Source organism: Pyrgilauda ruficollis, unplaced genomic scaffold, assembly GCF_017590135.1.
Source record: "Pyrgilauda ruficollis isolate IOZ18807 unplaced genomic scaffold, ASM1759013v1 scaffold147, whole genome shotgun sequence".
In the NCBI taxonomy this organism is placed as follows: domain Eukaryota; kingdom Metazoa; phylum Chordata; class Aves; order Passeriformes; family Passeridae; genus Pyrgilauda; species Pyrgilauda ruficollis.
In genome coordinates, this window is record NW_024513321.1 from 618,499 (window position 1) to 635,405 (window position 16,907).

The following is a 16,907-nucleotide window of genomic DNA, read 5'->3' on the forward strand; positions in this document are numbered from 1 at the left end:
GGGGGAGGAAAAATGCCAAAATATGTCTGGTTTTTCAATGCCCAGTATTTTGATTAGATGCTTAAAAGCATTTTTTTTCTCTGAACCCACACAGCCTCCCAATCTCAATTTCAATATTTCTGCTTCTACAACCCTTGGCATTCCTGACTTCAGAATTTAGAGAAGGTTATCGGTACCCCCAGGCAGAGCATGGCTGCTCTTTTGCTAACCAGCTGGAGCATTGGCTGTACTGCAGCTGAGCAGCAAGCTCAGGGTGGGAAAACAATCCAGTTTTATAGGCAGCTTTTGAGACAAATCTGGCTGGCAGCAACTCCACATTTTGCACCACTGTGAACAAAGCAGTGAAGTCTCTTAAAACAGAGCTGACACTGGCCCATACACATAAATGAATAAACAAAAGGCAATTCAGATTCATTATATACAGCTGACAAAAGAAAGGTTGGTGTTTTAAAATCAGAAACACTGATCTGTAAGACTCTCAGAAATGTGAAGGTTAGGTGAAATTGATATGAGTATCATCTCCAAAGTTAATTTTTGCAAATGCAGATACTTCCATGTGCTTTGGATATTTTCCAGTTTCTGTTGAAGAGAACTGACAGACAGAAAATAATCAAGGTTAAACTAAAGGAACCTAGAAAACCAGTGTCTCATGTAAGCAAAGGGCAGGTGATGTTCCCCAAGAAAACATCCAGTTCAGTGTGAATCACATATTGATAGGGCACTTGAAGTGCTAACCATGCCACAGTACTAAAGCTACTGCTTTCGGAGCCCATAATTCCTCAAAATGACTGAAAAAAACCCCAAAACCCCGACACAAAAAAAAAAAAAAACCAACCCACATAATCCTCTTACACAGACAAGGCAAAGGCAAAGACTGCACACAAACTTTAAGTGTAATGAAAACCAGCATTTCTTTCTGCCTCTAGCAGGCTTCCTTTGCATAAAACCTCTTCTGTGAATTGGCAGATCTCCTCTTTTTGGCATGAATTGCTGGTATGTGGCATTCATTGTGCTGCTTGAATGCTGGTAAGTGACAGAGCTAAATCTTTCCATTGCTGAAATTTCACTTCCCACAAAATTCATATAAAAAATTGTCACATTACAAGGAGCTGCTACATTCTTATCATGTGGAAAATGCATATCTCTATGCAAAAAAAAAAAAAAAAAAAAAGCAATGCAAGCCTGTATTGCTTAGGTCTCTCATACACACACAAATATTTATGATTTTGAGAGGAAACAGGAATTTTTTGATGGCTTACAGTACACCACAGATGATGCGCTCTCAGCATGTTTTTCATATAATGCTGTTATCTTTGTCCATAGTAGGAAAGAAGGAGCTTTGAGGGGCCTCATGGCTTCTCAAAGGGTAGTTTTCAAAAAACCAGGAATATAAATTGAAAGTGAATGTGGAAATGTTCTGTAACCATATAAGAAGTAAAAGGTTGCCTCTGTTTCAATTTGAACAGAACTGGTAAACTATGACATAGCTATTAGTCATTGTGTTATTAAAATAAATTAAATTCAGAACCATAGGACTGTGGTTGAGATTTGTGTGGCTAACATGCACTATTTGAGAGAATTTTCTCTCCTTTATATTGATATGTTTTTGAATTTTGTTTCATTTAAAATCTGTTTTTCTATAAAAGTGATTTGGCCAAGTCTGTACACAAAAGTATATTCAGTGCAGAAGCCTTGATTACCTTGAGACATCAGACCAGACTACACACCTCTAACAAAGCATGGATAAAATCTAAAAATACCAAGAAAATATAGAATTTGAATGAGTTATGGCATACCTAATTCTCTCAAAAACAGCTGTGAATTAGATCCACACCCACAAGTAATAAACTTCAAAAAAATGAAGTCTTGTGAAAATGTCACATTAATCTATCCATGCAGTAAATGTCTACTCACCCACTACTTACTAAGATGATTAGTAAGGAAATCACAAGTTAAACTTTATTCATCTGAAGAAAAATAGGAAAGAGGTTGCAAGGTTGATTTAAGTCAGAAGATATTATTGTCACTTGACATTTACATGCAATGTATAATTCCATTCCCACTTACAGTCTGGGGAAAGCCTGTTAAAATTACTTCCTTAATGTGTGAACACTTCTTTGAATTGTGTTCTCTTCATCTGCCACCTTCTCCTTAAGCCAGCTGCCTCCTTTTGTTAAGTCTTTTTTAATAGGAAAGTTCATTATATGTAATTTAGGGAGCAGTTTGAGATTGTCACCTTCTGTTGAGTGCTACTGCAGATGAATTTTTCAGAAACATTCTATAGTATCTGTTGATAATGTCAAAAAGGCAAAAGGTTCACACACACATATGCTGAACAGCTTTAGCATGGGACTAATCAGAATGACCACATCTATCTTCTCATTTTCATCCATATGGACCATTTTCATCCTCCTTCCATTTATATGCCAAACTACTCTTCCCCTTTGTAAAAGCTAACACCTTTGTGGCAACTACAGAAGTTGCTTACATGGAAACACTATTAGGAAGGCATTCAATTAAGTTTTGTCATCTAGAGACTGATCAGCATACTGTCCTGCCTAATCCTGTTGATGTGGCTTTCTTCTTGCTTTTCCTTGTCCTTCATTACACATTTCTTTACCACTTACTGCTCTTTTCTTCTATTCCTTCTCATCCAGTTCCCCCATTCCCACTATTTTTTGGCACTTGATAGCCAGTTTTTTGATTCTTTCTCTATGTCCCAGTGCTATCTTCCCAGGGATCACCATCTTTGGGGGTCACCTCTCACTTTGTCCCACCCTTCTATGTAAGAGCAGCTCTAACAGACTCATAGCTGTTGGTTTTCTTCTATTGGTATAAAGGTCCATTAGCAAGGAAAAAAAACCCCAAACTGAAACAACAACAAGAAAAAGGGCCTAAGTTCCCCAGCCTTTAGAGGTAACTGCTGTGTACTGCAGTTTGGGAACTCACCTAACATAAACACTGCTGAGGGTGGCTGGGCCTGAGTGACAGCAGTGACTTGGTTACGATGTGCCCTACACACAAGGTTGTGCTTTATGATGCTCATCAGTAATGTCAGACCCTTGTTCAATGCCTAAGAGGGGCACAGGGATTGTTCTGATTTTTAGTTTTAAGAAGGGGCTGACTGTATGCTGACAATTTGGCAGATGCATCCCTATCTTTAACAGCACACAGTGTATATAATTCAGGCAAAGACTCTAAGCAAACAAGCATAAGACTAAATCCTGCTAATTGCATTGTCCTTCAATAAGCTCTCTCAGTATTTCAAAGAGAACAACACAAATTACTCATGCGTGGAAAGTGGGTCTTACAGCAAGACTGACTAAAGCAGCTCAACTTGTGAAGTTGAAGATGCTAAAGGTGACTTGTTCATGATCTACCACTAACATCTTGAAGAGTTAGGAACATATTGGGCTCTTTGATTATCAGACAGAAACGTAAGATCCAGCGCCTGAAAACTGCAACACAAAAGAAAACGCAAGGTTAAACTGTTTATTCAGAGATACAATGGATTCTTCAGTCAACCTCTTGCTGAACTGTGGGTTTCACTGTAAATTTTCTTTCTCTAAGCAGTTCTAGTAGCACATTTTTTGAATCAGTGTAAAATTTTCTCTCTTCACATAGTATTATCCCACTAATAAACACCAGACTACCCTCCTGTAGACATGGTTGTGTTTCGCTCATAAACTTCATCTAAATACAAATCTTCACTTAGTGCCTTGTGTGTATTTTAGTGGTTCAAACCATTTAATATCACCTGTAATTGTGGGATCGCACCTACAGTTGTGACACTTCCTATTTGTCAATTCACTAAAAGGCAAGGATGATATCTTTGCTAGTCTGTTGTCTTCTGCTGCATTTCCCCTGTACACATATTTTTCCTGGCTACCTATCTCCTACTTTTTCCAATCACCTACCACCATTACAGACAATTCCCATTATTTTTAGACTCTTGTAACATAATTTCCCCAGGCACAGATGACATAAGCAAAACCAGAAGTGAATATCTACACAGGAGTTTGAGATAGTCATACATCCTCACAAAACATTCCTGACACCTTTTCTTATAGAAGGCAAATTCATGTTTTGTGAATTCCAGTGACTTCCTCAAGGCCACAGTGTGATGCCAGTTTGAAAGCACAGTTAGTCCCAGCCTTGAGGACCCAGAAAAATTAGACTCAAGAGTACCTCTGTTATTTTATCTCATTCATATAGTGCTGTTATGTGTTCCTTGTTCTGCTTCAGAGAAAATGGTAAACAAAATGAGAAGGGAAACAAAATAATCTATGAAAATTATAATTAAAAATATTTTAAATCTCCAATTCAGACCACCAACCCCTGCCTATCCTCCAAAGGATGGCATTTTTCATATGTTTCAGTGTCAGTAAGGAACACAAAAGTCTTACATGCAATTCTAACTGAAAAAGCGAACACTCCCCTTTAAATTCCTGGAATTTAATCTGTACATATTACAATATTCATTCTCCACTGGGGCATCAGTGTGCTATATAACATTGGCATATATTTCATAAAACATGTAATAAAACCTGGATTTGAGTCAGAGGGGTTTTTTTTTAACTGAAAGTATTAAAAACCTCTAGTAATTAAGTCTATGTTCACTTACAAAGAAGTTATTTGAGTATCAAAAAAACAAGGTAAAAACTAGTAACAAGATCCCGAATTCTTGAAGAGACAAACAAAGAGACAGGAAGAGAAAGGAAAAACAAAATTTTGAAAAGTGTCCTGTGTCTCTTTGTAGGGATCTGGATGAAGTTTCAGAATGATCACATCTACTTAAGGGCTTCTTTCATGTTTTGACTGAATACTAAGAACATGTCAGCAGAATGCTCACTTTTTACCCAGATAAATCTTTTCCTAGTGGAAAGAATAAAGAAAAGAAATACAATTGCTTTATATTCCTAATCTTTTTGAATGCAGCCAACCCATGGGGTTTTTTTTTACTTTTGTGGGTTCCTCCTCCTTCCCTAATTTTTATGCACACAATTAGATCACTGAAAGCTAAATTCTGATCTACTTAAATTGATAAAAATTAAAGCCTTCAGAGTGGGTTCTTCAAAGCCCACACTACATTCTATATATACTGTATGCCTCTACATTTAAGCAGGAGTTGGTAGTATTTTCTTATTGCCACATTTCTGTAGCAGAAATATGATGATAAGAAAATGACAGATTTATATACTACAGAGAATATTTTCATACAGTAATTACTCAGATAAAATATTCCTCTTTGGCTTTTGTTCAAAAAGGTTGATTTATCTTTGTGCTAAAGGGCCCACACAGGACCTCTACAGTACTTCATAGTATTTCTAAGCTGCAACAGACCATCAGCATCATTCTGCTCTGATCTCATGCATAGCAGAGGCCAAAGAACCTCACCCAGCAATTTCAAGCCTATAACTCACAGCTGTAAGCTCACTCATTCTCTCAAGGTTAACATCACTAGTGCACAGAGGGTCTCCAAAAAGGTCTGTACAGCATTTAAATCCCACTTATGATCTATTTTGAAGACTACTGAGATTTTATGAGGTCTAGGACAGAGAAATTTATAGTAACTATGGGTACATGAGGTAACCCACCAGGTGACTGCAAATCTCTCTTGACTCACAATGACCTTTGGGGGAGAAAACCACCCACTGCCTTAGAAAAACTACATAAGAAAAAAAGAATATTCACACATACATATGCATGTATTTGACATTAGACACTATGTAAATACCACCTACCAAAATCTGTCAAATAAAACTACGCAGTTTTCATCTGAGCACTCGTAAGAGTTCTGACAAAACTCAGGACTGTCCAGCTCGGATCTTCTGCTCAGGTGCATGCTTCAGTACATTTCCATGAGAACGCACTAAGGACAGTTATTCTGTCCAGTTATTCAGCTAAGCTTTAAATCAAACCTGGATTTCAGTCTGAATGATACTCTCTAGATCAACCACAACATAGCAGCTTCTTGAAAGAACAAATGTATAAAATGAAATTATCTGTACTGATCTGATAAGACAAATTCTCTTTCTATTCATCTGAATCCTCCATTTATATTCTACTGTCACTAAATGCAAGAGTATGCACCAACACCACTAGATCCATTCTAGGAGTGAGTTCCAGAGTGCCACAGCAGGTGAAGCAAAAAGCAAAGCCTCTGCTGCCACCTAAAGGGTTTCTCGAACTGCTGAAGTTGAGGAGCAAAAATACTTGGATGCACCCAGCTTAACGAGCATCCAAAATGAAAAAGAGCTATCAGAACAAAAGCATGCTGCTTAAGACAATAATATAGCTGCTTAATATAGCTTATTACAGCTTAATATAGCTGCTTTCCCCTCACTGCACTGTGCTCTTCTTGCAGTCAAAATTACAGCTAGGAAATAGTAACAACACTACATATTTGTTTCTTCCCACTTTGTAAGATTACAGACTACAGTCAGAGTGAGTTTGGATAAATATAAAAGAACGAAAATCTTTCATTACAAGTCATATTTTTCCAGATTTTGAACGAAGGCACATTTCCAAATTCTCCTTTTTTGGACTGCTTTGAAGAACAGATTCCAGAGCCAACCAGTGTGTTCCAGCAACGGGCTCATCAGTGCTGGATATAAACATTGCAAGTAAAGAGAGGTAGAAAAAAAAAATTAATCCAACTGTCTCTTCTCAAAATTTTATATTGACTGCAGAGCATAGTGCAAAAAATGTAACTTTTTTTGTTTTCAGAAAAGCTTTTCACAAGAACTCAACCAGTCTTTCTTGTTTCAAAGAATAAAATTACTTGAAGAAGAAATACCCCAAGTGTAACTCCATGTACTTACCTACTTCAAAAAAACATCTTTCTCATTATTAGTTGAAAGGTTAAATACCTATAAAACAATACAAGCACAGGACAATAGAAGCATAATTTAAGATTAAAAGCACATCTTCCCTAAAATGATTAATCTTAAACAAGGGATTTGAAGGAAAGCAAAATTAGTATTTTTGAGAAAGGAATATGGAACATTTTATTTCCCATTTTTATTTCCCACAAAATACAAGCTTACTTTGGACAACAAGAAAAGAATTTCCCCAAGGAAGATGTAATTTTGGTGGCTACACTGAGTTTGTGCACATAACCAATCAACGCCACAGACACTGGTGTAGCAACAAAGCAGATCAGTGTAAACAGCTTCTGGCAGAGAAAGAACTGGGGTTAGGATAAAACTTCCTCTGTGAACAGCATGGTATCATGAGGGAATTCTTGCAGCTTCACAGGAAGCATGCAGCAGAGTCTAACACAGATGGATGAACTTTATGCATCATTGGCCCCTCTTCATTTTCTACCTCCTCATAACTTGAGAACATTTCTGTATAGCAAGCATCAGTGAAAAGCCATTTATCTCCAGGATGGACTTTGACATTCTCCACTTACATTCTCCAACAAGAAAACAGAAAAAGAAAATCTACACTTACGTTTTCCAATAAGAAAAAACCTGTATTCCTACAGTGTATATAAAACTGTTTGCTACTTTCTTCTCACAAGCACCTTCACAGATATATGAACCTAAGAGTGAAAACCAAGGTCTGATTTCTCATTAACTGTCCCTGCAATACAGACCACAGCTTTGACCATTACGAGGCCACTGTGAGGTGGAGACTTGACCAAACCACCATTTTTATGTGACAGAAGGCAGGATGTGCAAGAAAACATCTTGACATGGCTTATCTTGCCTGGACAAGAACAGGGCAGCAAGGCAAAGTTTATCCTGCTTATTTCCTCAGTCAGAGGACCTTCATGCTCACACCTCTTACTCAAGCAAGTCACAAAGGGTCATGCCAGCTTATTTGCTACGGCCTGTTCTCAGGACAAGTACCTTAGGTTCGGATTATTTTCATGACGCACAGTGATCTTTAACACCATGGAAACTAAGAGACCATAAACATTTTAGAAGAACAGGTGTCAGCAGGTTGATTTCTGGATCCCAAAACAATTACATCGTAGTCATTTCATGCACAAGAACTTTATCAATGTCAAGATTCATGTTATGGTACAATACTGCAGGAATCCTGCATTTGAATTTCCAAGGAAAAATAAGCTAGGAGAAAAAAGGAACAAAGAAAACAAATTAACCAAATCATTTGATATTCAAGTACAGCTACAGAGTCCATTTTCATACTGGAATTTATACCATTCCAAGTAGAAGTTTTAGGTCAATGACAGAGAAACTTGCATAGAAAGGGCCCCTCTCTCAGGGATGAACAAACTTAGAATGTTCAAGTCTGACTGTTTTAGGCTGCTGCAATGAGTTTAGAAAGTCATTCCAAATAATAGTGGATATTCCATACAAACTCATCCACCTGTCTATCAAAAGGCTGGCAATAATTTAATAAAACAAGGCTAACTGCCACATCTGTATGCTCCACACTTCTTCCTATGTCAACAACCCTCAGCAATGTTTAGAGCTGTTCTTGTTAAAACCATTCTAATGAGCAGTGATATAAGTCAAAGTAATGTGTATAATCTCACAGGGTTAGAAGATCCTACATTATCAACTACTGTTTAATTAGTACTGAACAGTCATGATGACACTGGATCTTAATCAACTGGAGATGAGAAAGCAGCCAGAAAAGGAGGACATGGCACATATGAGATGCAGGGCTGCACACATGAAGAAAAGGGCAGAGGCAGCCCTGGGACAGGGAAACAGACAAATGGAGTAAGCACACAGAATTGAGGTAAACTCTGCTGGAAGAAGGAGCAGGTTATGCAGTGACCAGACAAGAAAGAAAAGCCAGAGCTGTAACTCTAACTTAATCTGGGGAACATGCCAAAGAATTCTATCACTGACATTTTTAAGACCCCTGGGCCTGTTCTGTACACAGTGGTGAGCAGAAAAACCCTTCAAAGGATGGTAAGAAAGCAGGAGGAATTCTCAAGCAGATCCTGATAGTGCTACAAGATGATCACTGATATGTAATACATATGGCAAACAGCCATGGGCAGCAGATGACCATCACATTTTCAGCAAATTTTTGAAGAAAAGGTAGCTCTTTTTTTTTCCTCAAGTAAGATTAGAATTTACCTGCAGTAACTGCTTCCCAAAAACAGCTATTCCACATTTCATGGCCTCTACACTTCACACTGGGAAAGTGATGTGGGGTTGAAAGAATGTCCCAGACATCAAGGAAGCATCTTGCTCTCTACAGAAAACCCATTCAGCTGATTAGACACAACCCTAACTGTTCATTCTTTAAAACACTTTTCAAAAGTTTAATGCTAAGAAATTCTTATCTTGCCTGTAGTAAGTATATTCTCCAGACCTCCCAGTTATTTCCCATTTTCTGGCAATCCTTCCAGCTTGGACTCCAACCCAGACAAAAGTAACACCCCATCTAAAGAGCAGCTGTTGGACTGGAAGCCTGGATATGACCACAAGTTTGATTTTTTCATTCAAATATCCGCAGCTCTCCATACTTTACAATCCCATATTCTTGAGAAAGTTCTGCTGAAGAGTCACCTGAAACTGCCATACTCAGCAAGCTGACCAAATTTACATCCAAAAATTTTGAGCAAAGCTGGGAATGGATGTCTGTCATGGATATGACAGATTTGTCCTGGGTCAGCATATTCTTACCATAATCAGCACATCAGTCAACAAGGAATTGCAGGTTTCAGTCATTCCAAAAACAGAGAATAGAACTTATTGTTCAAGTATTTGACATGCATGTCCATCAGTGCTTTCTAAGTCTACAGAACTACTCCAAGTAGGTAAGTAAAGCAAGTTCAACCAAGAGAAGTTAAATTAGTAGTGCAAACATCTGTTCCTCAGCGTGCAGAGGTGTCAACACACGGCTCAAAGTTCAATACTCAGAGCATCACAATTCAGAGATGTTGCCAAACAAGTACTTGTGACAAACGACTTAATGAATTCTCTTTCTGCAATCACACTACTAAAGCTCAAAACCACAATGAGGCAAGATTTAGGAAGATGCAACTGAGAGGATTTTACTTGCATTACAACTGATTTTGTACAGTGTCATCTTCAAATTCTCAAATTTATTAGGTCTCCAATATAGCATAGGACATAAGCATGTGCTTTAGCTTTAAGGTGGATCACCTACAAATATCAGTGTGTCCCTTCCTTCAGTATTTTACTAGCCTGGGCCACAGAATGTCCAAGAGTATTTTGAGCATAGGCAGGACATACTGAAACCAAGTGTGCACAGTCTGGTTTTTTGCTTACGTAATTTATTTATATAGTAACTTTTCAAAATGCTTCTATACAACAACAGTGTTCTTTAAAGAAAAGAAAAATACAACCATTAGACAATGTCATCTAAAAGATAATCAGCAGAAAGACTGAGAAGGACAAAAGGTTTATCTTTCTTTTTCACTCATTAAATAAAATGAGCTTTCAAATTGGCTGTTTCCCTTTCACATTCAGTTTGCTGAAACTAATTTTCACCTCTAGATCTTTAAAGCCCTCCAGGATCTTTTAAAATTCTGTCACTGTCAGCACATATTCATAATACCTATTCAGTGCTAAAAGTCATCAGGTTCTCAATTGACAGTGAGATCTTAATCAACATTTTAAGTTCATGGACATCAACAAAACCTCTTAAAAATAAGATATTTTCATTATTATATAAATTAAAATTACTCTGCACTCATTTAGCTATTATTACTTAGAGCCTTATTAATAAGAAATAGCCTTATTTTTCTAGAGATTGTACAGGTTCATAAATGAGCAATGCCTGACCCAAATATTGAACACAAGTAATTTCTTTTCATCAATCTATACAGGAGTAGAACAAAATAAACATTTAATAAATACATTTAACAGTAAATGTTTTCAGGATTTTGTATGTGGAGAATAGGAATTAAGAGAGGAAAAATCACTCACTGAACTAACTTTTCTGTCTTTTCAGTTACCTTGGGAAACAAATGTAATTTTTTCTCATGTACTGTGCTATGTACTTGCTATGTACTTCATAACTATTCAAAAAAACAGCATTGTCCATTATGAAAGACTAAAGGAACGAAACAAACACACAGAAAAAGTGCTTGTAAACTAAAACAAATGGTTGCAACTGAATTTCTTGCTTCCACAAAGCCTGGCAATGAAACCTGTCAGAAGCTGGACAGTCAAATTTTGCAAAGGAAATTAAAGCAAATTACAAATGAGACAGAAAAAAACCCACAGAAATATATTATCTAACTCTGTCTCAAAATTAAATTAGTATTTTGCCTCAGAATATGAAGGCAAAGGAGGATAGATGAGCAACAGCTTTAGAAACAGAAATTGCCACATATGAGCTGGAGCTAAGAGCTGAACAGTCAAGTCCAGCAGATCAGATGATGCTAATTCTAAAACACCAAGAGTTTACCAAGCATGTCATGCCACAGAAACCCAGCATCTTTCCTGATGGCATTCTGTAAGGAGCACAAGAACTTGAAGTCCCAGCAGAGTAGTCAGGGGAATGAAAACCAAACCTTACAGAAGTGAGGACCTTCACTATCTGTTCATTCCATGTAAATACATCTGCAAGGAAAGGTGTAGGAGTGAAGAAGACACTGTTGTAGGTAAAAATGTAATTTGGGAATACCAGACCAAAGAAGCACGACCTACAAATCCTACAAATCTGGAATACTTTCTCTGTAGTGCAATGGGATGTACTATGATAATAGATCATACTTGGTAATTCTATAACCATGATTCAAAAGGAAAGTTGCCTTTGCTAGAATAAAATGTGTTATGGTCTAGGTAGGAGCTATTTTCCAGTCACATGATGTAACTTAACTGTAACCAGGTATTTTATCAGGAGTAATCTCCTCCTCTCAGGATAGAATGCTAAAAATGGTCCTTTTGGTTACTGAGTTAAGTGAAGAAAATAATTTCAAGCTTTTAATTAAAGATTAATGTGTCAGAAGCAGGTAAATGAGGAAGAGATACTAGTAGTACAAGGCACAGACTTGGAGCTGCAGACCTACACAGTTGAGCTTAAGCTGCCTTACACCCTTCCTAACAGGAATGCAACAGGGGCTTCTACTGAAAAGAGAAATTAACAGAAAACTTTTAATTTTTGTATAAATAATGAATTTCTGAAGTCTTGAGGATGAAAGACTTCAATACATTCAATGCATTTCTATGCATTGCTTATGACAAAGTAGAAGAGATGGTGACTGCTAAAGCAGAGGGGAAATGAAACTGGTTACACAAGTTTTACATACAAGGGAATCCCCAGGTGACTGTTCAGACAAGCTTTCCATTTCCTCTTCCTGCTAGAAATGGTATGTCAGTTGTCTCTGACAGCACTATGGATAAAAAGGTGAAAGGAGAGAGAACCATCACACTAGACAATGAGAAAAATATTCATCTTGATTGTACGTAATCCTTGGCTTAGTTGAGTGCAAGTTTTATAATGAACACCAGAGATTTTCTTTCAGAAGATTCTTGTTCTCCACTCTCCACTCTTTATTAAAACTATCAGGGGTTTGGAGCTTTAAAGTTTTTATTTTTCCCTAGTGAAAACATTAACACAGATCCAAGATAGGGAAATGGGTCAGCTAATGTTTGTCCTTGAAAAGTAGCTTTGCAGTGCTCCTTTTATTGTGAAATAGCAATGACAAGACTATTGGCAGTAATTAGAAATTTAAAGTACCCCACTTTGGAAATGTCCAAAATGAAGCACCCTAAAAAAGGCCTGATTTTCAGGACAGACAGCATTTAAAAACCTGCATCCCCTGGGGTGTCTCAAGCTTTGTATTCAAGATCTTTAGCATATATATTTTAATATATTTTGCCCTGAATGTCAAATAAAACACACACAAAGAAGTAGTATGATAATGAATACTCATTTTATTCAGCCACTTGAGGGGCCTTCTCCATCTCAATGTTAAAGTTTCTACAAAGCTGTAGGGTGACAATCACTGGAACACAATTAGTCTTGGCTGTCACAAAAGCAAGGACAATGTTTGCCAGGTATTTATGTTTTCACTGAATTTATCATTTAAATGAAATTTTTCATTTAAGTGAAATGATTGTAATGAAAACACCCTGGCAAGGCCAGAAGAGCTATAATAAAGATTGATATTAACAGTACCTAAGTCCAAATACGTAGGTCTGACACTCATCTGTCAGATTCAGGGTGCAATACAAGAGAGAATATACTTACTGAAACTTTCCACAAGATCAAGGGCAACCTGAGTAGCCACATCCATTCCAGAGTTGATGTAGGACTGGCAGTTTTTCAAAGAAGAAAGAGCAGAATCAATTGCATTGAACGAGACTCTTGGACCACCTGACATCTTGAAACTGTTACTCTAGAAATAACAGGGAGAACAAATTAAAAGCAGTTTGCACACAAAGAATTTGGGAGAGAAAACGTAAGTTCTAATAGATAGCTAAACATAAAGAAGTGTCAACAGAATCACTGAAGCATTAGGGAGCAGGGATGAAAACTTAGCTCCCAAGATGCCAGTAATTTCAGTGAAAGTGCAATTCATCTCACAGGTTTTCAATTCACCTCCTATTCAGTATTAAGCAAAACTACACCACTAAAAGCAACTGGTATTTTCCTCTGCTCATTTCTACCACTAAACCTCAGTGAAGTTCAAACTCCACAATTATGTCTGCTTGAGAACTACTGCTCTATTTCAGATCCAAAACAAGATCCAAAAAAGCCCACATGCCCAAAAACTTGTCTGGGTTATCCAGGCATATAATCAATTAGCCTAGGAAGAAATATGGTTGCTCACATTCAATTGGAAAAAATAATCTAACAAAGGGTCGCTCTACTAAGAATGTACTTAAGAGTAAAACATCTAGCATCATTTTTAAATAAAAGCCCACCTTTAAAATGCTGCTTACTTCTGCCACAGATGCTACAAACTTTTGGTACCCATCTTCCATTAGCACAAAATAAAGTCACCCAGGTACCATTGTTTATCTTCTTTACCACCCTCTGGCTCTGCAATGCACACCCACAGCCTACACCCTTGTGGGGATTAGCTGCTCTGTCATTAGTAGAACCTTCAAGTGTTTTTGCTTATGCTGTGCCTATCCACACTGCTTACATCCATTGGTTTCTTCTCAAACTGCTCTTCCTTCTTCATGATTTGCCATAACCCACTCAGAGATGTAGCTACTGTGAGAAATGTGAACCTGGTGTATAGAATCTTATACTTCAAGTTGCAGATTAGAAAATTTCTGCTTCAGCTTTAGCTACACCAAGAAAAAAAAAATAGACACAGCAAAGCAGAACTATTAGACAGACAGAAATACTGCATTAGTCCATGTAAAGAATAACTAGTATGTTCAAGGACTATATTGAAATGCCATTGGGGGACATAGCAGAATCCACAAACAAATCTGGGGTATATCAGAAGGGGAAGAGTTGTTCTATCAATAACAGCCTTTAACAGGCTATAATCGAACAGCAATCTGGAAAACATGTATAGAAAGTACAGTGCTTTTCCCAACTAAGGCTGTATCTCTCTCTACTGCTTTCCCTGAGACTCCAGAACAACACCTCGTGCTCCCCCAACCTGAACATTGCCACATTCCTCACAAGTACCATGCAGACTATGAGACCTGAATACCTGCTGTCTCCTGTTCATTTCCTATCATTTTCCTTTTTTTCCATTCATAAAATGTGCTTGGCCAGTCAAGACTATCTTTTAGTACACCATATTTAGGTCATGTGCTTCCAGCAACATTTTAACAACAGTTCAACCTCACCACAAATTGAACTTCTTAATTACATGCAAATTTGCCTTCCTCTCTATCCCCTTCTAAAGGTGCATCTTTCCACAGATGCAGCAGGCTTCAACTACAGCTCTTGTTATGTCAGCTCATGCTCCTGACAGGAGACTGTGACTGCTATCATTACAGATCTTTAAGGCTGTCAAACTGACAACAGAAGACAAGGGAAAAGTTCCTTATAGAACTCCTTGAAAGTAAAGACGAAGGATGCTCTTGAATATTTAATAACAAATTCCTCAGTTAGTATATTATTTAACTTTTTTTTAAGGTACTTGTTTGCCATCTCAGCAAGACTGTTTGTACAGAACCTCTGTGATCCAAACGTACACTACTGAATAGTGACATAAAATCATGTTAGCAGCTTTATCTTTCTGAGCCCATTTTGTGTATCAAAGTTAACAAAGAGAGCCTAATTCCCCTCTTGAACTTGGTAAATTTCACTGAGAAAGCCTGCTGTTCTTTTGGAAATTTCAAAGATACACACTGAAAGAAGGAATCTGAAAAAAAAACCACACCAACAATAATGAAAAGTTAAAAAAGGCTCCTTCATTTTCATGAGCAAACTACACAGAAGTTACTGGTTATGACATTAAATCATATCATTGCAGTGGTAGGTTCATCTCAATCTGTCTTTTGGAAAGTAACTTCATTTGGATGAAGCTTCCTTTTTTTTTTTGGTTTTTTAAAAAAAGGTATTTTTTTTTTACAAACTGGTTACAATCCTGTAATGCCCCAGCCGTCCCCCTAAGGGTTCAGAGGAAGGCAGTGGGATATACCCTGGGCAGTGCATGGGAAAAACAACCAAATTACCAGGAGACTCAATAACAACTTTTATTTGAAAACTTTAGAACATTCAAGTAGAATAAGGGACTTGGCAAATTTTAAAACATCCAGACAAAATAAAGCACTTCCCAAACTTTAGCTCAGCAAGAAGACACTGGAAGTTTTCCAGACACAAGAAGACACTCGAAGTTTTCAGTCTGACTTACAACATATTTTGAGAAGAAGAGTATGTAAGAAAACCAGAGAAAGAAAGAAAAAGAAAATGAGGAGAGAAAGTTAGATGGCCAGCACCCCAGGATCCAGCATTTTCTCAGCAGCTTCTAAACCCCTGGCAGTGGAGCATGTTTGGCCCACGGGCTGTTTCCTTTTATCTTCTACTCTCTGCCACTTCAGGGCTTACAGGTCCTCTTCCCCCATCACTTCCCAGCTGGCACTTTTGAGCCAGTCAGCTGTTCCTCAGGTCTGCTATAGATACCAAGGCAAAGATTTCACTCTTGAACTTTCTAAGTGAATTCTTCAACTTCAGCTTGGAGCTGTCCATTCTGCCTTCCAAGGGAGGGGCACATTCCTCTCTGGAACTGGTTTCACTGCAGTGTTTCCACCACACTTTTCTGCCAGGAAGGTCTTCGATGGGTGCATCCAAGCACTTATCATGTGCAATCCCCAGCCCCCTCACTCCTGGAAAACACAACCAGCAAACTCCGTGCTGAAACGTAGACTACTGAGGGCATTTTTTTTTCTTTCAGCAAGTGATGAAATGGTCCAGACAGGATAAAGGACCAAAAAGCCTACAGTTTCTATTCTGTTCGCTATTTTAAATATTTGAGGAAATTACCTAAACTTTCTACGTTTCAATATCTCAAATTATGAAGCAGAGGTAAGAAAAAAGTATTATTTGCTTCTGTAACAGCAGCTCTGCAGGTGTCAAGTGCTCTCTGAGCACCAGGATCGGTGTCCAGCCCCAGGAACACTCGGTGATGAGGGGCCCCAGGGAGAGGATCCTCCCTGCAGGGGCTGGGGGAGCAGCGCCCGCCGAGCAGGACGCTCCGCGCTCCCAGGGCCTCTCGCCGCCTCAGCCGGTGCAGGGCAGGCCGGGCAGTCCGCACGGAGACACGGCCCCGCACCCGTCCCGCCGCCGCTCCCGACCCCCGGCTGGGAGCGCTGCCCTCGCCCGCGGAGGGGACGGGGCCGGCGGGGACAGCCACCCTCGCCAGCGGCCGCTGCTCACCTCGTCCCCGCAGCTCGAGAGTGCAGCTGTCCCGGGGGCAGCCCCACGCCCGGCGGTACTGGCAGGAGGGCGGTAGCGCTGGGCACCGGGGCAGGCGGAACCGCCTCATCAACCGGCGCCGTCATGTGATGGGAGGGCTCGGCTAC

General features: G+C 38.7%; 1 protein-coding gene across 2 annotated transcripts in view; it reads right to left on the minus strand.

Moving 5' to 3' along the window:
* Positions 1-16,885, minus strand: part of NSMCE2 (NSE2 (MMS21) homolog, SMC5-SMC6 complex SUMO ligase) — a 126,116-nt gene extending 109,231 nt beyond the window's left edge. Inside the window, exons 1-2 of one of the 2 annotated variants that reach the window (XM_041460662.1) lie at positions 16,762-16,833; positions 13,162-13,309 (exon numbers count right to left, since the gene is read on the minus strand). In XM_041460662.1, the coding sequence (XP_041316596.1) occupies positions 13,162-13,294 (133 nt within the window). In that variant the 5' untranslated portion in view covers positions 13,295-13,309; positions 16,762-16,833. Of the gene's footprint in view, positions 1-13,161; positions 13,310-16,761 lie in introns of both variants that reach the window. The other variant, XM_041460663.1, reaches the window with a different exon arrangement.
* Between the last annotated feature and the right edge of the window lie 22 nt (positions 16,886-16,907).